Below are 23034 nucleotides of genomic sequence, written 5' to 3' on the forward strand. Positions count from 1 at the left end.
AGATGGAAGTACATATTTTACAAATCACTAACAAAAAAGATCACCAAAACACACCTTAGGATTAGTCCTAAGTTGTGTTTTGATGACAACCTTACATCGAAGTTGATCATTATTGACTGAAGTTTCTAGGAATTCAAATTTGTTAACTCTTTCAGGTAAAGTGGTGTAAGGTATGGTATGGGTAAGGTTTTAGTTTTGTCAGTTCTCTTTATCGGCTCTTTTTTGAGTCGTGTTGCACAATATAATTAAATACCTACCAAGTCTATGTATAAAATATATATGTTAGGTATATACTCTAATATTAGGTATTCAATTCTTGAATATTATTTGCCAATTGCCCGTAATTGTCTACAGCAGTACACACCTAGTTAAACAGAAATATATTTTCAGACTTATTCTTGTAATATTTTTTTTTTTCTTGATTTATCGTTTTCGGTTCAAACTGAAACGTAAAGGACTTTACTGCAGTAAGGAAAGTATTGGCTCAACGTAAAACGTAGTAAACTTATACTTTCGATACTGCAGTAAAGTCTAAATTAATGAAATTTCGATTAAAATCATTTTATTTTCCGTGTATGTGACAAATTGACATTTGATATATTTGCTCAAAATACTTGTCCCCAATGTCAATAATTAAGAAAGTGATTTATTTATTTACATTTCTGATTTAATTTGAAATTGGCAAGATGTAAAAAATTTCAGTCAATGTGCTAAATTACATACATGTTGTAAGCAATTATTGTTGTGGCAAGGCTTTAAGTTAGTGAAAAAGTTATGAACTATGATGTGCTTATATTCAAATAGACATAATGATAGTTTAGTACAATGAACAAATAACAAATTTGATAATATGCTCCAACAACAACTTACACTACCACTTTTTATTTTGTTAATTATTTATTTATTAATGTTATTGAATAGAAACTATATACCGGATTCATTTGAAGAATATTTGTTAGTTGATGAGTGGTTGGAACAAAGTGATCTTGGAGAGTACAAGAAATTGTTCAAAGAAAATGGTAAGTGAGATTATAATATTTAAACCTATAAAATTTGAAAATAAATATTTAAAAATAGAATAATTATTTTATGGAGGTTTTCGTAGGTAGTTTGGTATATACCTAAGTTTATTCCTTAGTTTTTACTATGCTTACTACATCAACCTGCTTATATTTATTTCCTAATAGTAACTAATCTGGGAAAAAACAGTTTGGGCATGGCATGACACAAATGTAAATAATATTGTTTTTTATATGTTATTCATCAGAACTTAAAAGCAATTCGGCTTGCACAAATCAGGGATTGATTAGTATTACTATTACAATGAATTTGTGTACTTCCTAAACTTAATAATATCAGTTAAAAAAAAATAGTAGTATTTCACACCATATCTTTATATTTTATGACTTATGTTCTTGTATATATACTTTTATTCACACAAGAATTGTAGCAAAATCAAAAAGGGACAACTTAAATGTATGCCAAGTTGTGTATCTAAAATATATTATATATATTTATATAATATCATGTCAGATCATCCAACAACAATCATTTTAGCCTTGTCTCAGAAGAAAGTCAAACAATTAAATCAAATATTTGCAAGCAGTAGACCTTAAAAATTGTTTAAGTTCAACAGGGTAGAGATCGTCTCCTGCAGGAATTGCCCTCAACATTTCGCCAATAGTGTGTTTTATTGTTTTAAAAGCAGTTGTTAAAAGGTAACACAATTTCTTGGTTTGTCTTTGAGAAGCCCCAGTCTCTTATCAAGTTATAGTTTTATATTAGTGTGTATAAGTAGATTACCTGCAACTATACTGCCCTTTGCTATCTTATACTTTGCCAGATTAGCTGGGTGAGCCCGTGTCTTGTAACCACACATTTTATGTGTTTGTCAGTTTGTCAGTACCCCACATATACTGCAACCAAAATTATATATAATATTTTTTTTAAAACAGAAACCAATTGCTTCTCATAATAAGGACAATGACAGGATAAGCTAGTTGTATCCTAACATGAAATTTTGGAACTTATATAAGCATAGCAGATAGAGGGATGGATACCTAATATCTTGCCTAATAAATCTACCATATTACTATATCAATATCAGTTCAGAAATATTATGTTATAGAACATCAACAAACCTCAGAAATTTGTAATAATCCACTATATCAGACAATATTTTTTTATTTTTTTTCTTTATTTGTTTATTATTTATATATATTATAATTAAATACATTGTTCTACATGTGTAATATAAATTTGCAGTGTCAATCTCAAAAACAGAAACAATGAGGCACCTTTAAATTAAATTCCTCTGGATGGCTCACTAGGAAACCCTGTGCAGAGCCAACCAGTGATTACCGTCTGCTATGTAATTTTATTTAATGTTAATAATTAATGAAATAGAACTAAGACTGACACTTAAACAATATTTATCTAACTTTAAAGCATATCTATCTTATAATAAGAACTGTATAAAATTAAATAATAATACATAAAGCAAAGTTATAAACAAATATTCATAATTAAATATATAAATTTATATTAATTTTGAGTTAGTAATTTTCTCAGTTTCATCATAGCTGAATTGTAAAAGCCATTCTTGTACTGTAGATCTTACTTTGGAAGAAGAGAAGTCCACAACTTTTGGTCAATAGTTGGTCTTTTTCTTTATTCTTTTTTTATGGAAGGGGAGGACAAACGGGTGTACCTGATGTTAAGTGATCACCACCACCCACATTCTTTTACACATGTCATATCATCCTGAAAACACCACTCTAGGAAGCTTATTTAACAGCTTGGTTGTATGTGGAAGAAGGTTCCATGAAAACCGCACTATAGAGAAACACTGTGTCATGTGAAAGTTGAATTTGGCAGCAGAAATCAGGTCAAACAGTTCTTCGGACACTCCCTGTGATAAATGTGGTAGAAGAAACACAATGAAGCGAAATCTCTACACAACACCAAGGGATACAGCCATTCACAGTGCACTGAATCCCTGACAATTCGAGCAGCTCTGTGTTGCACATGGTCGATTGGTTCGAACTGATGCTGTGGTGTGCCAGTATAGACAGTATCATGGTATACTTCATATGTAACTGGACCTGCCGGCGCTTTGTAGAGCGCTAGAATATGGGCCGTCTTGAAGTATTAAGTATTACTTTATTTTTATTTGACCACCGAGGCGAGGCATTTAAGGGTTGTTTTAAACTCGCAAACTTGAGTTCTCTGGGGGATAAATTGAACAAGGTTTCATTTAGAGCATTGATTGATGTCTCATTTTGTTTATAAGTGTAAAACCGTTATCAACATTAACCATTTGTTTTATATCCGTCAAATACTTATAGTGTTGGGTCTTCGGGTTTGTGAGAGTTAGCGGTAATTTTATGTTGTAGAACAATATCAGTACATAATTCTGTGATAAATAGGCACCTCACGTGACACGAGTATTATCTAAATTAAACAAAAATATTCAGAAAAAATATTTGTCTTAACAGTACGATATGAGACCACAGTTTTGTGTTTCCCTACTGTACATTTCAAGATCAACTTTTTTTTGCAGTTGATAGATAAAAAGGTATTTGCATTTAATTTTGTGATGTCGTTACGTTTAACGAAGAACCGCTAAGTAATCGTATGGGCCAGGGCCAGAGGGAATTCTGTTTAAATTAACAAAAATAAATCAAATAAAAATCACTTTTTTCATGTAGGCCACGAAAATTACACTTATGAATGTAAAAAAAATATATTTTTTCTTATTGAATCTACTGCTACTTCGTAAAGGGTTGAGAAGAAGTAGCAAGAAACTCATTGTCACTCTTTTAAATCAAGTCAAAAGTTTCAAATAATTGAAATGATTTGGCTGTTACAACGTAAGTTTGTTACTTATTCATCTCATGATTACAGGATGAGATAGGTTCCCTCTGACATTCCACAAGCAAAACCTTCAAACAATGGTGAAATGGTAAATGAAGATAGCGAAGGGGGCTCGAAGGGGTGAATGCCGAGACTCCCCAATCCCCATTCCGCCAGTCGCGCTAGAACCGTCGCGGCGCGCGCACGTTGCCCAGCCTTACACGAATATGGTCGTTATTAATGTCTTTGTTGTAAACTCAACGTTTTATGACAATAATAAATTTTAATTTAACTGTCTGTATAACGTTAATTTTTGATAAATGCAATAATTTTTGTAGATTTTAATAAAAATTGCCGATTTTAATAACTATTGAAAATGTGGCAATTCGAAGATTCTGAGATTTGTTCAATAGGAATGGTTCACCCATCTCACAGCCGGCACTCCGGCTTATCCCTATTGTCCAGTGTTTCACAATTCTCAGGTAGGTCAGTAGAAATGATATGTTATGGAAATAAGTTTGTTAATTTTTTTTTTGTGAATTCGTGAGCAACTTGACTAAAGTTTTCACAATAAACAAAAAGAGACAGTAGCAGTAAGCAAAACAACTCAATGCACATTTACACTCGTTATTTTTAAATAATCAAAAATGAACGTATTTCTTTTATTTTTTTTATAAATTTCCTTCTTGTTCTTATTTTTTGTTTCCCATTTCTTTCAGCAATATTATGGTTTATGATGAACCTTTGTTTCTATAAAGTGCATTGTTTTAATAAAAGTAAAAAAAAAAAACAAAAAAATCACGTTCTCAGGCGTAGAAATTACTTTTTAAATATTGAGATTTCATTCTATAGCGATTTGAATTCCACCGGTTTATTCGTGTATGTATAATCATCATCATCATTTCAGCCGGAAGACGTCCACTGCTGGACAAAGTCCTCCCCCAAAAATCGCCATGACGATCGGTCCTGCGCTGCCCTCATCCAACCTATTCTGGTAATATTGATCAGATCGTCGGCCCATCTTGTGGGGCCTACCAACACTACGTCTTCCGGTCGCCATTCGAGGACTTTACTGCCCCAACGGCCACCTGTCCGTCGAGCTATGTGCCATGCCCACTGCCACTTCAGTTTTGCAACCATCTGTGCTCTGTCGGTGACTGTTCTCCTACGCATCTCCTTATTTCTGATATGATCTCGCAGGGAAACTCCGAACATAGCTCTCTGAGCGACAATGAGCTTCCTCATAAGGCCCATAGTTAGCGACCATGTCTGCGTTCCGTATGTCATCATTGGCACACACTCCTTCGTCTTCAGACACTATGGTATTTTGGACGAGAAGATTTAACGGAGCTTCCCGAACGCTGTCCATCCGTATATGTATAATGTTGACTTTAAATATTAAAGCCAATGTTCTTTATACCACAATACAAGGACCTCGAAAGTACGTTTGAAAGCACGCATTTTTTTTTTAATTATTCGTTTTATTTTAGTATTTATAAAGCATGTGTTTATTTTATTTTGTATTGTTGTGTCGATATTATTTCATTATCTTGGTTGTCCTTGTCAGGTTACATGGCCGAACTACTGAAATTATTACATCATTATCACTCATACGGGTTCAAATTTTCGGGGAAATCGGGCGAATTGAAGTGGTCAAAAACATGATATATATATTATAAAAAAGCGTACATAACTATTACTGATTGTATGACTAATAATAGATAAACACTACATGCATTTATACTAGGGTACTAACCGTCTCTAGCTAAAAGTTTTGGTCCTTACACATTATTAAGTTGTTACTGACAATACTGAAGTACATTATTTTGATCTCTCTCCTAGAGTTCAGCCAGCGTTTGCAAGTTAAGCGGAAAAAATGTGTTTTGACGACATATTAGACACCCCTATATTATCAGTGTTTCTCTACGATATGATGCATGTTTTATCCATATAAATCTTCCTTTTCAATCACTCTATCTATTAAAAAAACCGAATCAAAATCAATTCCGTAGTTTTACAGATCTAAGCATGCAAGGGACAGACAGTGGGAAGCGACTTTGTTTTACACATGTAGTGATATAAGTACAATTGTTTACCTAGTGACGATTTGCAGGCAATGTTTCAGTATAATCTAACTGAATAATAAATATTGTTTAACTTTAAAAGTTAATTAAAATCTGCAGGAAATAAATGGCTTTTTTATTTTATTTATAATATTATAATACTTATAGAAATAGTAATAAAATAGAAGGTGAATAAGACGAGCGAACATTTTGAGCTTCGTCCTAGAAGAAAGAAAAAGTCCTAAAGAAAGCTGCGGCAAGTCACCAACAATCTAACAAAACAAAATGTGAAAGTTTTTATTAAGTTTTGATGAAGAAAGCTAACTGGCACTACTAGTACATTATATGTCTACTTTGCTACTAGTCAACGATCTTGAGACAACTGACAAGTGACTAACAGAATAGGGCCAAACATCGAGACCGGTAATTGATGTGATGTTTACATTGAAACATTGCTGAAGAAACTTTTTGCCACTTAGTGGTGTCTAAAAAAAGTTAAAACTAACCATGCTATAGAGCACTGTAAATATACCCAAAATTAATATATTAATGTATGTCGAAGAATAAAAATAAATGATAAACAAAATTAAAATAACACGCTTCTATTAAAAATAAACTTAAATTTAGAAAATAAATAATTTTCACTGAGTTTAAACTACGAAGAGTGTGATTGTGTAACAAAAAAATGTATTTTATTTTAATAATCATAGGGTGCAAGGTGACATCATCACTGTGCTATAAATGTTTTTCATTTATTTTTCTTACTTATTCTCTTTGGTATTCGAAAATTTTATAATATTAGATATAATAGATTAAATATGATGGTTGAGACTTAATTAACATCATTTCCTGCTTAACAAAAATCTTATTTTGCATATTGAAAAATAGAATTTTATCAAATTAAAGTATTGTCATTGATCCTCGATAAATCTACGAAGTTTGAACGAAATCTGGCCGTTTAAAGTGGGTCAAAATCGCGCCCAAATAAGTCGGTTACAAACAAACATACATACAGGTGAAGCTAATAAAAAGCGTGTAAAAAGTAGTCATTTTGTAGATATCTTAATTACATATTTGTTACATAATCATTAATCACACTATTTGTAGTTAGTAGTAACTGATTCTTAAAAACTGTTTTCTTAGGTTGAACCGGTGACTCTTACCACGAAGGGCGCCGGTTCGATTCTCGCTCGATAGCGTACCAATGTGTTTCTGGTTCTCTAATTCACATGTACGTTAAATCGACGCTAGACGACCCGTTTGCTCGTTTGTCCTCCTATTCTAAGAAACTTGTTTCTTGAGATAAAATGCTGCAAAAACAGGCGTATCGAGCTTGGGTTGCGGCGCTGGGCACAAAGGATCCGAACTGCATAGTTCTTAAGAGGAAATACAACCGTGCCTCCAGATTTTTTAAGCGGCAAATCGCCCGTGCAAAATCAAAACACGTCGAAAAATCGGCGAGCAGCTTTCCAGTTACCCGACCGGAACACGCAAGTTCTGGTCGTTGTCGAAAGTAAGTCTTGGTAACTTCAGCCAGCCGTCCATGCCGCCGTTGCACATGAGGAATGACACCCTGGCCCATACCCCAAAAGAGAAAGCCGATCTCTTGTGCACTCTTTTCGCCTCCAACTCGACTCTTGACGACAGCGGAAAAACACCGCCGACCATCCTGCGGTGTCAGAGCTCTATGCCTGAAGTACAGTTCAGACAGAAAACTGTTAGGCGAGCTCTGTTTTCGTTGGACGTCAGGAAGTCGAGCGGGCCGGATGGCATTTCTCCAATCGTGCTTAGAACGTGTTCCCCTGAGTTGACGCCGGTGCTAACGCGTTTATTCCGGCACTCTTATTCTAAAGGCGTAGTCCCTGACTCATGGAAGTCAGCCCTTGTCCATCCGATCCAAAAAAAAGGAGACAGTTCGGATCCGGCAAACTACAGGCCTATTGCTATTACCTCCCTGCTCTCCAAAATCATGGAGACCATAATTAGCCGTCAGCTCTTGGTATACCTAGAGGGTCACCAGTTGATCAACGACCGACAATACGGGTTTCGCCATGGTCGGTCGGCAGGTGATCTTCTGGTATACCTAACACATAGATGGGCTGCGGCTATTGAAAGCAAGGGGGAAGGCCTGGCAGTTAGCCTGGATATAGCGAAGGCCTTTAATCGTGTATGGCACAAGGCGCTCCTCTCCAAACTTCCATTATTTGGGCTTCCCGAGAGCTTGTGCAAGTGGACCTCCAGCTTCCTCACTGGGCGCAGCATACAGGTCGTTGTCGACGGATATTGCTCGAACCCAAAGCCCGTGAATGCTGGAGTGCCCCAAGGCTGTGTGCTGTCTCCCACGCTGTTTCTTCTGCATATCAATGATATGTTGGACACCTCCAACATTCATTGCTATGCGGATGACAGCACTGGTGATGCCGTATACATGGGCCATGCAGGTCTCTCTCGGGAAATCGTCGACCAGTGCCGGGAGAAACTTGTGTCTTCTATCGAGTCCTCTCTTGAGAAGGTCGCGGAATGGGGAAAATTGAACCTTGTCCAATTTAAGACTCAAGTTTGCGCGTTTACCACTAAAAAAACCCCATTTGTCGTATCACCGCTCTTCGACAACACTTCCCTCAAAGCCTCGCCTAGTATCGGAATACTGGGTCTCGAAATCTCGAGCGATTGCCAATTTCGTGGCCATCTGGAAGGCAAAGCCAAATTGGCTTCCAAGAAACTGGGCGTCATTAATAGAGCACGGCAATACTTCAAGCCGGCCCACATACTAGCGCTCTACAAAGCGCAGGTCCGGCCACACATGGAGTATTGCTGTCCGCGTGCAACGCAGAGCAGGTCGAATTGTCGGGGTCCCAGTGCTCTGTGAACGGCTGAATCACTTGGCGTTGCGTAGAGACGTCGCTTCATTGTGTGTCTTCTACCGCATTTATCACGGGAGTGTTCCGAAGGGCTGTTTAACCTGATTCCTGCCGCCGAATTCCACCTTCGCACGACACGCGACAAGTTAGGATATCATCCTCACCATCTGGATGTGTGGCGGTCCTACACAGTGCGGTTTTCAAGGAGCTTTCTTCCACGTACTACAAAGCTGTGGAATGAGCTTCCTTGTGCGGTGTTTCCGGGACGATACGACATGGGTACCTTCAAAAAAGCGCGTACACCTTCCTTAAAGGCCGGCAACGCTCCTGTGATTCCTCTGGTGTTGCAAGAGATTGTGGGCGGCGGGGATCACTTAACAACATGTGACCCGTACGCTCGTTTGTCCTCCTATTCCATAAAAAAAAAATACGTGTGCCAATGTTTTGATATCTTTTTCACAAATATATGGCTTCTTGATATTTTAGCTAAATATCCATTGCTGACGAAGAAAACTGCCCAAGTTGTTTCTGCTGACTAACTGAGCTTATAAAAGCCTCGAGTATATCTAATATATAAAATTCTCATGTCGCGGTGTTTGTAGTTAAACTCCTTCGAAACGGCTTGACCGATTCTCATGAAATTTTGAGTGAATATTGCGTAGGTCTGAGAATCGGACATCTATTTTTCATCCCCCTAAATATTAAGGGTGGTCCACGCCAATTTTTTTAAATTTTTTTGATTATGGGTCAGCATTAAAAATACATACAACTTCAAATTTTCGCACATCTACGATCAACAGTTACTTTTGTATCGCGATTTTAATATCGGCAATACAACGTTTGCTGGGTCAGCTAGTATATATATGCTCAGTCATTCTGCTTGTTGAAATCATGGTTGACAATAAAAATAAAAATCTCGTTAGTAAATAAATATTTCTGCTGCTCTATTTTTTACCTCCCTCTGCGTACCTTAAGAAGTTTTGTATTATAGCACCCTATATTCAAGTTTAAATTATGAGCTAAATAAATTCCAGTGCGTCTCTTATTTATAAGCTCCCAGGACTGAGTCATCTTCAAAATACGCGATATAGTTCTAGGAGCTATATCCATTACCCGAGATTAAAACTTTCGGACTGAATTCATTCAAATTCTTTCCATCAATGCTTGACAAACAGACAATCTTTCGTCAACCTATCAACATCTCGGTGTACAAACATTCGATTTATACCAAGCGGATGAAGAGTTTCAAGAATTTAATTTGGCTCCAACATACTCTGTGTATAGCTTACAAAGTAATTCACCTATCGCAATTTTAATAGCACAAGAATATTTAACACATTTATTGAATTTAATTGACGCGAAAATGAATATGAAAAAATAAATGAAATGAATTATTGAAATGAAATAAATATCCAGACTAAGTACATGTAATGTATGTGGTTAACAACATGATTCTTGTGAGGTTGGCATTGCCATTAATGAAAAGCGAAGTTTCACAAACATAGATGTCCACAATAAATTCTGCATGAAAGTCAGATTATACAACTGCATAGCGCGTTGGAATGTTGCCAGCCCTGTTATGGCGTGTCTCGATCTTGCCAGTTGCAACTCTCATTCGTAATACTTTTACCTTCGCACAAAAGCTGTGCTGCTTTGAACACACTTTAGCCGCCCTCATGTGGCCTTTCTTTATTATTATTTGCACTGTTTACAAACCCAGTTAGATTATTTAACAATCTTCTTGTGAACCCTGCATTTTTATTTTACAAAAAAGTATCTGAGAAATAGTTCCTTCACTGTATGACGTTAACGAACAAGCATGTCTGTAACGTAATCTATATATTTAGAAAAGATATTTCCACCTATATTGATTCATCACGATATCTGTGAAATTCCACCCGCAAGAGTTTTTTTAAATATGAACAGAATAACGTCTGTCGGGTCAGCTAGTTTATAATAAACTAAGTTTTCCCTACGAATACTTTCTTTCTCGTAAGTATGCCTGTTTTACTTCGAAGATTTCCACGACGATCGGTCCTGCGCTGCCCTCATCCAACGTATTCCGGTCATCTTGACCAGATCGTTAGCCCATCTTGCGGTCGGCCTACCAAAACTGCGTCTTCCGGTACGTGGTCGCCATTCGAGGACTTTACTTCCCCAACGGCCATCTGTCCGTTGAACTATGTGCCCTGCCCACTGTCACTTCAGTTCGCAAACATTTGGGCTATGTCGGTAACTTTGGTTCTCCCGTATCTCGATTCCGCCACCTACGCTTCAAAATTATTATTCTATTCAATACAATAATTTTATTATGATTTTTATGGAAGACAAACGTGCGTAATGTGACAAGCTCACAGGATGTTAAGTGATCACCCCGCCACCAGTTGCAGGCAACATCAGAGAAATCAAGGAAGCTCGCGACATTTTTGCTGGATGAAATATCTAATTTCTTAATGAGAGTCTTGCGGTGCCGAATCGATCCGACTGAGCGAGTTCTTATTGCCGATTTCCATATCCGATGATAAAAATCACGTATCATTGCATTGATCGGATGGAAATCGAATGCAGCGCGAGAGAGGCGTGTTGTGGAGAGTGAGGTGAGGTGAGGTGGGGTCTCCCCTCTGCGACAGGTTAACGTCCTGGTTCCCGTGTCCCAATTCTGAGAGCAACAGGTAGCTTCATTGATTAGATGAATATTAAACTTACAGTGGACCTCAAACTCATAGCTGACGAGTAGCTGTCGCGGCTTCCTCCACACATGTTCTTTTACGACAGCATCCAGTTGTGCATTCATGTACTCTTGTTCAACCTGCACCAAACGCGATGTCTTTATGCTGATTAATATTAATCACAAGTTTAACATATACTAGTACGCCCGGAAGTAGAAATTCAATCATAATTCATTTAATTTTGAAGTTTATTACGGGTTATTTGTCAAAGACTCTATAGTGTATCTGTGTGTATGTTGTGTGTCACTCAAGCAGCTGTGTGTGTAATATTTATTTTAATTAATGTAATAAATGTAATTTACAAGGCATTTTATAAAATTAAAAAGCTTTATGCACTTCTTCACCATGTATACTTTTACTTTCAGTTTCTCGTTCATGCATTCGCTTTGTTAAAAAAGGGGTACAAAGTTTTCGCGTACTTCCGTACGTATATTCATATTACCTATTCTTGCGTTAAATACTGAAATAAACAAGAAAATAAATTTTCCATTGCAAATAACTTTTACAGTGTGTTAGCTTAATACATAAATATAAAACAATTTTAAATATAAAAATCTTATTCCAAGGGGTTTCCATTGGCTGCAAAAAAGTCCTTTAATTGCTGAAGCCAGCTATCAACAGAAGCACGCACTCTTTCAATGGGAAAATTCTTAACTGACAATCGTACGGATTGTTTTAAGGACTCCAAATTATCATGGCGTTTAGAGCAAGCTGTACACTCTAAAAGTGGCCATAAATCATAACCCAGCGGATTAAGATCGGGACTAGACCACGGCTAGTCTTAAGCTCTGATGCATATGTGCATATGCACAAGAATGCTTGTCTCACATGAGACTATCATCGAAATAATACTTATAAGTCCTGTACTAACCTCAACGGTCTCCACAACTAGATGTGTGGTGGTTTTGCACAATTTAGTTTTCACCCAAACTTTTAGTGTCTTTCACGTTATTACCCATATATCTTCAAAAAAATCTCTGATGTTGCGAAGATAAGCAGAGGTAGAGTGACTTGTAGGTTACCTTTTCTTTCTATCTATATATCCTTTCATTCTTGTAAGGTGAAAAATTAGTTTTTGGTGATTTACTTCATTCAAAACATGCCGAAGACGTTCGAATCGATGTGGTAAAGCGCATGGTTGACTGAACTTTAACAAAGGGTTGTTATCGTAACAAAGATGAGATAATAATATAAAGTATTTTACTTCACGTTTCGTCAAACATCTTTATATTGTTTCACGAGCATATTAATTAGAGTGGTAGGAATGTTTGAGTTTTTTCCAGAGCTATATCGGTAATCGGATTGATGTGAGCAGACTATTCGATGATTGTAAAGATTTTAGAAAGTTTAAGTCTTCATTTAGTGATGCAGAGTTATAATATAATTATTAATGGCTCCCTTTGTTACAGTGACTATGACTTGGCACTTTAACTGCACATTAATTCAAAATGGATTCACTTTAACATTTTATACCAGTATTTTAATGGAAACATATCTAAAATTAACTCACTCAAACTCACCGACATAGCCCAAATTATTGTGGAACTGAAGTGGCAGCGGGCAGGGCACATAGTTCGACGGACAGTTGGCCGGTGGGGCAGAAAAGGTCTCGACCACGTACCGAAATACGCAGTGTTGGTAGCCCCCCACAAGATGGACCGACGATCTGGTCAAAATCGCCAGAATATGTTGGATGAGCGCTGCGCAGGACCGATAGTCGTTTGGGGGGAGGCTTTTGTCCAGCAGTGTACGTCTGCAGGCCTATGATTATGATGATGATATCTAAAACATTTACTTTATGTAAAGGCAGCGTGAGCGTTTCATTCCATTCAATTTTATACCATACCGTTGACATCACTTTGAAGATCTGTTCTCAAGTCATCGAACTGAGATTTAATTTGTTTTATGGCAGAACATCCATGTTGTGAGAGTGATTCACTACCAATTACCATATCCAAAGCTTGACTACCGTTTATTTTACGAATGTTTTCCGTTATTGTGTTCACCTATTGTTTACTGGCTAGTGTTTCGTAACCCAATATTACGTTAGTAGTAAGGCAGGTTTTACACATGGTATGATGTTTTAAACAGGGGCTACCTGTTTCCGTAATTAATCTCCTTATTTAGGTCCATTTTGCGTGTAGGTTTGACTGGTTACCCCAACTTTTAATCAGTGGGAGGCTCCTTTGCACAGGATATCGGCTAGCACAACATTGTGCGCTGTAGTGAAATTACTGAGCAAACGAAACTCTGAATTCGTATCTCTCAAGGTCTCACCTTTCACATAGCGCAATTGTAATTCTGCTCAGAATTTTTGGGTTCTTCAGGAATGGCACTGCATTGTAATGGGCAGGGCGTATGAATTACAATCAGCTGAACGTCCTGCTCGTCTCGTCCCTGATTGTCATAAAAAAACACGCCCAGTTCCTACCAGAAGTTCAGAATGTATGCTCGTTGGACGGAAATTCCTGTACATTCCAGGATTACATGACCGTTTCGTCTTCGACCAGACAGCGTCTGCACTTGGGGCTATCCGTTTGGGTGATTGTGTTTAATTATCTGTGGGGCCCATACAGATATTACAAATTTTATATTTATATGATACCTAACATACCCGTTATAATGCCTATAAGTAGTTTGTTCAGTATTTATTTATGTATTTAAAATATCTATGTCTGATAATCATCCTTTGTACACAGCCTCGTCGAATTTGAAGTCTATTTTGTAATGAGCTATGGTTTTCTCACTCGTTATTGTGTTTGTTCAAATTTGTTTTGTAAACCAAACAGTAATAAATAAATATTTTTTTTTATATTTGCCTACGACTTAAAACTTAATAAGAAATGTAATGCGAGGGCGGCACTGAAAATTTCGGAATCAAGGAAGTGACACAACATTACTATTTAAAAATGTATTTATTGCTTTTCGAAGTATTCTCCGTGATATTTGACACATTTTTACATACGATGGAACCAATCATTGAAGCAACCATTCCATTCGGAAGTTGGGGTCTCCAAAATGGCCGTTTTGTAGGCGTCCACAGCTTCTTCAGATGATGAAAATCTCTGACCACGCAATTTATTCTTTATTTTAGGGAAAGTATAGAAATCATTAGGGCTTAGGTCGGGGCTGTATGGCGGATGGTCTAATAATTCTATGTTTTCTTGCTCTAAAAACTCTTTTGTTCTGTGCGCGGTGTGAGAACTCGTATTTTCGTGATGGAGGATGATGCGGCGGTTGCAGTTCTCTTTACGGAGTTTAGAATCGAGCTGTGGCAAACAAATGCTAGCATACCATTTTGCATTAACCGTTCTTTGTCCCAAAAGAGGAATAGTCGCAACGTAGCCGGTTTTATAGACAAACGTGGCCACCATTTTCTTTGCAACACTCCGTGAACGAACAATTTTTGTTTGGTTTTAACTCCTTTTCGAACACCCAAACTCGTGACTGGTTTTTTGTTTCGGGTTCGTATGCTTATATCCAGGATTCGTCACCTGATACGATGTTGTAAGTAGCATTTGAGGATCCTGCGTGGAACCTTTCGAGAGTTCTGACGCACCGAGTAACGCGAGCCGCTTTTTGCTCTTCACAGAGCAAATGCGGTATCCATCGGGAAAACAACTGTTTTACACCTAATTGTTAATGCAAGATTATTTGTATTTGACTCATGCCAATGTCTAAAGTTTCCTGAATTTCGCGGTAAGTCACATGTCGCTCTTCCTCAATCAGCTTACGCACAGCATCAACGTTATCTTTGGTGACTGCAGTTTTTGGACGACCTTGACAGGGATCATCACTGAGCTTGACACGTCCACGTTGAAATTCAGCAAACCAGCGATAAATCGTGGTTTTGGATGGGGCTTCATCACCAAATGTAGAAGTCATCCGGTCAACACACTGTTTTTGTGTTAAACCACTTCGAAAGTCATAATAAATCATCGCTCTAGAATTTTCTCGAGTCAATACCATTTTCTTAACGACTAAACATGTTTGACAAGACCTTGTGACAAGACCGAGAATCTTTTTTTAAATAAATAAATGGTATTCGATTTTTAAAACCAAGGAGTTTTCAATTAAAAAGATTTTAATATGACAGGAACAGTGAAAATATTCAATTCCCGATACTTTTAGTGCAGCCTATATATGAGTTAAACTTTTACAAACCAGTTGATATATTTGTATCCCAAATTGACATTAGCGGGTGTGCACGGACTCATCGCAGTGTCTACTTGGGCGATGGCGCCTTCAATGTGAACACGAAGGCTCGCGTGACACACGGCATGTTCCATTTTAAATTACCTTTCATGTCATTAAAGTTGGTAATAAACTCGCTTAACTCTATTACACTTTTCTAATGAAAACTTCAGGTTACTGATGGAGAGGCCACGCTGACTGGCTGCGGCATAGACACTAGTCTCCTACCGTTGAATGAAATAAATCGACCCCCACTCTTTTTGTTAAACAGCCAAAACACTTATCCAACACAAGAAGCTGTAGAATGAGCTTCCACGTGCGGTGTTTCCGGGACGATACGACATGGGTACTTTCATAAAAAGCCTGTACACCTTCCTTAAAGGCAGGCAACATTCCTTTGATTCCTCTGGTGTTGCAAGAGAATGTGGGCGGCGGTGATCACTTAACACCAGGTGACCCGTACGTACGTTTGTGCTCATGTTCCATAAAAAAATACAGTAAAGGTAGGTATTGCCCTGATTCAATTGGTTAGGGTTACTTAAACTCCGCAATCCTCCTGGCCATCCTTATGTGTGTCACAAGGCTGTATCTCATAAATCGCAGTAGTTACGAAGCTGAAATGTCAACAGTCTATTATACTATTGCTGTTATAACAAATAATAATATAAATTTGAATTTCAAAATTTAAAAAAAAGTTATACAAGTATAAAAAAATAACTTAGGTATAAGTAGTGTTATAAATGATCTGTTAATACGACGACTCTCAGTAAGAGGTGGGACGTTACCGCGAACCTACCACACTCACCCTGATGAAGGACCGAAACTAGTCGGTACCGACACCGACAAAAACGTGAGTAAAGCCGTATAAACAGATAATTTAGTATTATAAAGTTTGTGTCGGTTAAAGGTTAGTTTCTGTTACTTTACCGGTTTTTTATTTGATGCGTACGTTGACGCAACTAACATATTCTATTTGTTTTGCTCATAAAGTTTAATCGGATAGTGATCGTTTTGATCACGGTACGTTACTACAATAAGTATCTTATAAGTTCTATGGAAGTAAAGAAGAATAGAATTTAGAGACAAGTTTGTTGCCGGTATTGCTTCTTCGAATCGTACCTGCTATAGTTTTTATGATGTTGTGTATTCATTCTCCCAAACAATTAAGCGCATTGGCGGAATTTATTAAGAAAAATAATTGGTGTCCTGTAAATAATATTCACATTATATTGTATGTGTTGAAATCGAACAATATATATACAGTTACCTGCTACTCGTAGTGTTTATATAATACGTCTTTTCTCTCGGGTCATGTATGATAGCTCCGCGTAGTTAGACTTTTGGTATTTTTTTTAATGATGCCTGAATTTCTTCTTTTACAGTCATTATATTTAGATGTGCGTGGATTTCGGAGTTAGTAAAAACAATGGAATTTTGCAATATTGCGATGTTTCATTTACTTGCACTGCCCCAGAGCTGAAAGATGCACTTGTGACGAGTCTAACCACGCGGAGCACCAGCATCTATGATACAAATGAAATTTAAAATTGTCCATAATACATATATTAATTTTGATTTAGATCTCAGCACCCCAAGAACTATGGAATTAAAATTCATATTGTTGGTATGATAATTTATCACGGCGGCCATCGTTGATTTAAAAAAGGAATCCAAAGTCCTCTTATGTTCCCCTGAGAATCATGGAAACGATATCTATATTGTTTAAATTGATGTTTTGCGCGGCGATAAATCTTGGATTTTAAAATTAATCCTAAATTTGTTCTCTAAACCCCCGAGAACCTTGATAAGTATATATATATACATATATATTGTTACATTGATAATTTTACGCTGCGGCTATCTTGGATTTCAAAATTGATCCAAAATACCTTCTCTTAATCCCCGAGAACATTGAAAACGATATCCATATTATTACATTGGTAAAAATGTTATGCGGCAGCAATCTTAGATTTCATACGTTACCCTAAATTCATGCTGTATCATTGGGAAACTTGAAAATTATTATGTTTCGTTCGCTTTCTGAGCTTTTTATCGCCGTCGTTCGTTATTTGTGGACCCGACCTAAAATTCGCAACGAACTGATCGAACCCAATCTGTTAAAAAATTCGGAATAAAACTACTGTATAAGAGCTATGTTTAAATTAAAAAGGACAGAAAGTTGCGTACCCTACTTTAAAAAACACAGTATTTTAACGTTACCTGCGCTATTTATTCTAGAAGTAGCTGTCTTCGTAAAAGACAACCCCCACCTTTACAAAACGAGATCCGAAGGCCAAACGAAAAATTTACGTTTTGAAAATCGCTTCTGTCTGTAGAAATCAAACACCACTTTAAAACACTCAAGTATAATCTGCATGGCACAACAAATTTATAATGAATTACCAGAGCATGTGAGAAACTGGCCTAAAAGGGAATTTAAACATAAACTTAAAATATATTTAGCGCTTAAATGTTATTATAAGATCAGTGAATTTTTAATAGAAAATGACTTTGAAGCCTTGAAGTAACATTGACAAATAAGTATTTAGTAACTGCGTATTTTGAACATAATTTTTAATTTAACTATGATATTTATAATATTTTTTCTTAATAGTGATATGGTCGCTCTTATTTTTAACTTCATGATGCAATTAATTTAATTTAACTTTATTTCATGATGTAATCAATTTTGTTTTATGATAATTATTATGATTTGATTATAATATCTATATGTCAAATATTTGTATGCTCAATAACGGGCACGACTTGGAGAGCTAAACTGTATTTAAATAATGTATCTATAATGTATTACCCTAGTCAACAAATAAAGATCTTACTTACTTACTTACTTCTTTAATACTTTTTTGTACCCCTGACGCTGTGTGCAAAATTTCATAATGATCGGTTTAGAAGTTAATGTGTGAAAGCACGACAATCAAACACAATTGCATTTATGATATTAGTAAATATTTAAATAGAGCGCCATACCATAGCTATTAGAGAGAATATATTAATATCATTTAATTCGAGCTAGAAGCTATGTAGCTGTTATCGAAGCTAAAATGTCACGTAAAAGCCTTTACATGTCACATTACGTATTTTAATTGTCTTACAATTGTATAGTGTAGTGGGGCAAGGGTAAGAATGTGCTGAATATGTAACTTAATATCAAGGACAGTGTTGCCAGGCGACCCGCCCACAACAAACATTAAACAACTTCTTATTACCTAACGTTTCTTAGGCGGCCTTGGGTATTATCACACATTATTTGTACCTAGAGATTATTTTTGTTTTTATTTTTATTATTATGATGTTATGCACAGGCCATAATGCACTGATCTTATGTAGTTATAATAATAGTTTTAAACTCACAAACTTCGAACGCATAGAATGCAGTATTGCTTTCGTCTCTGTATGGAGCGAAGCTGCTCTGTGAACAGTTCTTTTGAATGGCGAGACTATCGCGGGGAGTGAGTGGTGTCTGAAGGGATACCTTAGCTATATACTGCGGGCTGCGGCCGAATTCAAACGCGATCCTCATCATCTGGATGTGTGAACAACCAAGTTGTGTGATGAACTTCTTGCAGTTGCGGTTTGTACCACCACCTCAACCCGCAATGCTTTTATGATTCTTCTGGTGTTGCATGAGAACATGCTACACGTTAATCTGGTGAGGGGTAGACTCACCTGCCCTGTATTTATACAGGAATGAACTGAAATATCAATACGTATTTATTTCGGTCAATTCTTTCGGTACACTTGCATTTGGGAGTAAGAGATAGATACGCCTCCGATTTGATAACAGCCTTTTCAATAACGTATCTCTAGTTACGGATATATTGCTATCACCGTTTAGTGGCAAGATCTTATCTATCCATAGTTATGTCAAATATATTATGTAGTTAAATTACGGTCGTTTTGAATAACATAAGTAACGGATACATCGCTATCACCTTTTAATGACAAGATCTTATCTATCCATAGTTATCTCCAATATAGTTATAGTCCAATGCTTTATGTCGATAGGTTATTGACATGTAAGTAGGCGTAAAAGGATAGATTTGTCTACCTCTAGTAAGTTAAACTAAGGATTGATATGTTATTGAAAATGGCCGTTAATGATCTTGAAGACCGTAGACTGCGGCCAATCCGACGCGTTTCATAGTTTAATATTTAAATAGCTTCTTCGATTGGTCATTGGTGGAACCGTTGACTCTCACCTCGGAGCCTAAGTTACAATCCTCGCCCGCCACGTACCAATCTTTTTTCGGTTATTCGTGTGTCATTATAATCCATGATTAAAAATACCAATCTCAAATTATTTGTACATTGCAGGTATTTCAACGTTGTCAGGTTGCGCATCGCCAGAGCACCTGGATCGTCTTCCTGAGCTGCCTCCTCACGAGGAGAAGAGGCTGCGGCGCGCTGCTCATGTGCTCCAGCAGAAGCTTATCCTGCGCCAGTGGCTCAGCACCCACGCTCTCCAACACGTGTATTCTAAGTGAGTATAAGGGTGCACCTTACACCTAACACAAATAGTCCTCAATATTGTGGTAACATTTAAAAGAGCAATTGTTTGGAGTTTCATGCTTTCTGGTCGAGCTTGTCGATCCTACGGTAATGATAAAAATGTGTTTATCGATGCAAGAGTGTTTTTTTAACTTTTATTTTTTAACGTATTTTGTAGTCGTTTGAAGATTATCTGATTTTGACTTCACAGGAGAAGAGAGAAAGTATGATTCTTCTCGGGGCTCAATACGTACGTGTCCGTCTAAACAGTTTGTTATTTTTAAGTGATATCCCTTACTTCTGGGATTAAATATACAAATTTAATTTGTACCAAAATTTATGGACGATGTGGGAACCCGCACGAACCCGCGCATCTCGGGTATCGTTCGTGTGCTCTTACCAACTGAGAGTTAAACAAGACATACCAAGATTAACGATCGATGCGTCACTCTTACTGTTGGCTCAGTTTTGTAAACGGATACGTCACTTAATAGTATATGATTAGATTCAAGTCTTCGGCTCTCACCACTTAGCTCCGGTTCAATCCTTGACCGCAACTACCAATGTGCTGTCGGTCTTCGAATTTATATTATGTAGGTTTATTTGACGCTTTATAAGGTTGGCAAAACACTTTTGTGGGTCGCGGTGATCATCATACCTAGAAGGTTTCCATTTTTTAAGCGTAACAACACAACATCCACAAAAATCCTTAAAAAATATTCCTCATGCTATTTTACGTTTGTAGGAATAACTAAATAAGGTATTAAATTGACGCATTGCAGAGCAAAGTTCGAATACGATTTGTAGTACAACAGTCCTGATCATAATAATAACAATAACTGTTTTCTTTATTTAATGCAGAAACTACAATTAGTTTCTTCAGGATCATAGCTCAATAGCTTCTTACTGTTGACAACCGATGAAAACAGGCCAGGCTTATTACTTTAGTGTGCGTGACAAGCTACGTCTTACACTTTGTATCAGTGTGCGTGACAATAACGATATCATTCACTGCAAATTATCAGGTGATAATGGTCTCAAATATTCATTAGTCATTATTTAATTAACGCGTTTAAGATAATGATAAAAATGGTACCAGCTGAATGATCTGGTCATAAACCCGAAGGTAGACATAACAACTCTTTCATAAAATTATGTATTCTAGCTTTGTTTGGACTTATTGGATGATTGATTGTCATGAGATCAGTACGCAGGTTCCTAACTTTAAAGTATAAAAAACAAATATAAAGTTGGTGCTAAGTTCTAAAAGTCAACGGAACTTTCTTCCAACTACAACAATAACTAAACTATAGAAAGAGCTTGAAGCAGTATTTCTAGGACAAATAACGCTAGTCCCTTCAAAAAAACTTTTCTGAAAAGCCGGCAACGCTCGTGTTATTCTGGTGTTGCAACAGGAGAATGTATGCGGAAGTGATCACTTGTATTCAGATAATTCGTATGCTTGTTTCTTCGGTAAGAAAACTTGAGACAAACATTATTTAAGACCAATTTATTTCATTTAGTTAGTATATTATTATTAATTAATTATTTTGTTTTCAAATTTAGTTTGTGCTATTTATCCTAGAAGTGAGAATTATAAAATACAGTTGGTTAAAGTGATTTCGATCCGAAAATTGTTATGTTAAATATGCACCTGAGTTTGGTCGCCCTGTTACTGATAAAATTGACGCCATCTTTTAAAAAGTGAATCAAGATCAGCATATCAGCATTTACGACATAGCTAAAGAACTGGGAATGGACCTCAAAACAATTTTGACCCATAAAAAAGATTGTCAGCTCCGAAAAGCTCAATATTTGGGTGCCACACGAGCTCACTGAAAGAAAACTAATGCCAGTGACTCATTTTCGATTCTTTATTGAAACCGAACCCAATCTTTTAGTATTTACCTGCTGAGATAAATACGATGTCGCAATCGCAAAGATTTAAAAAGCGTTCCACATTCATATTTTCAAAGGCCATGTTTTTGGTAACAAATTATCCAATGCAGCAACACTCAGCCTCGAGTGAAGCATCATTTAGTCACATTCATCACATAAAAGAGGCTGCAGACTGGAAGTATTAATTACAAACTCGCTGTGGGCTGCGCGGTCCCCGGCGCGGTCTCCCGCTGCTTTTAAATCTTTTATACTGAAAATGGAACGAAGTATTGTTTTTGTTATATATCAAGTTCATTGTAGCCGACAATAATTAAAAGTTCATTGTATAAGATTTTTATTTAGTGCTTTATTATATTGAAGTTATATTTAGGTTAGGTTTAATTATGTCTCTGTTTGTAGTGTTCATCTGTTTCCAAGAAATATGATTTTGTGTCGTTTATATCGGGATGTAGCCTATTGACTATTCTAACCAAAAAAGGAGTGAGACAAGGTTTCATCCTGTCCTCTGCACTTTTTAACATATAGAGAGAGAACATTATTCGAAAGACCACAGACAACTGAAAGAAGGGCTTTCCTATAGGTGGAAAGTGACTATTAGATCTCCAGTATGTCGACGACACCATTTGTGGCAACATCCATGGAAGATATAAGTGAACTGTTTCAACGACTTGAGGCTGAAAGTGGCAAAATTGTTCTAGCAGTGAACAGAACAAGAACAAAAATGGTGGTATTTCATCAAGCAGGAAAGCTAACAAATGGCATCTGTAATATTCCTGGCATTATTAACGTCGACCACCACATACTTGGGTTTGCAACAATGACGGCAGCTGTTTCCCAAAGTTAAAAAGGAGAATCGGGATGGCAAAAGATGCTATGTTAGGGACATGGCATCTTTTGTCTTATCTAAACAAATATCTGGAAGAA

The 23034-nt window shown here is 36.8% G+C and overlaps 1 protein-coding gene across 3 annotated transcripts in view; it reads left to right on the forward strand.

The window, feature by feature from the left end:
- Positions 1-678: 678 nt before the first annotated feature.
- LOC126968138 (apoptosis-resistant E3 ubiquitin protein ligase 1) overlaps positions 679-23034 on the forward strand; it is a 52252-nt gene continuing 29896 nt past the window's right edge. For all 3 annotated transcript variants that reach the window (XM_050813009.1, XM_050813011.1, XM_050813012.1), the window contains exons 1-2: positions 679-1019; positions 20038-20203. In XM_050813009.1, coding sequence (XP_050668966.1) covers positions 851-1019; positions 20038-20203 — 335 coding nt within the window. In that variant the 5' untranslated portion in view covers positions 679-850. The remainder of the gene's footprint in view (positions 1020-20037; positions 20204-23034) is intronic.

This window comes from Leptidea sinapis, chromosome 14 (assembly GCF_905404315.1).
Source record: "Leptidea sinapis chromosome 14, ilLepSina1.1, whole genome shotgun sequence".
In the NCBI taxonomy this organism is placed as follows: Eukaryota; Metazoa; Arthropoda; class Insecta; order Lepidoptera; family Pieridae; genus Leptidea; species Leptidea sinapis.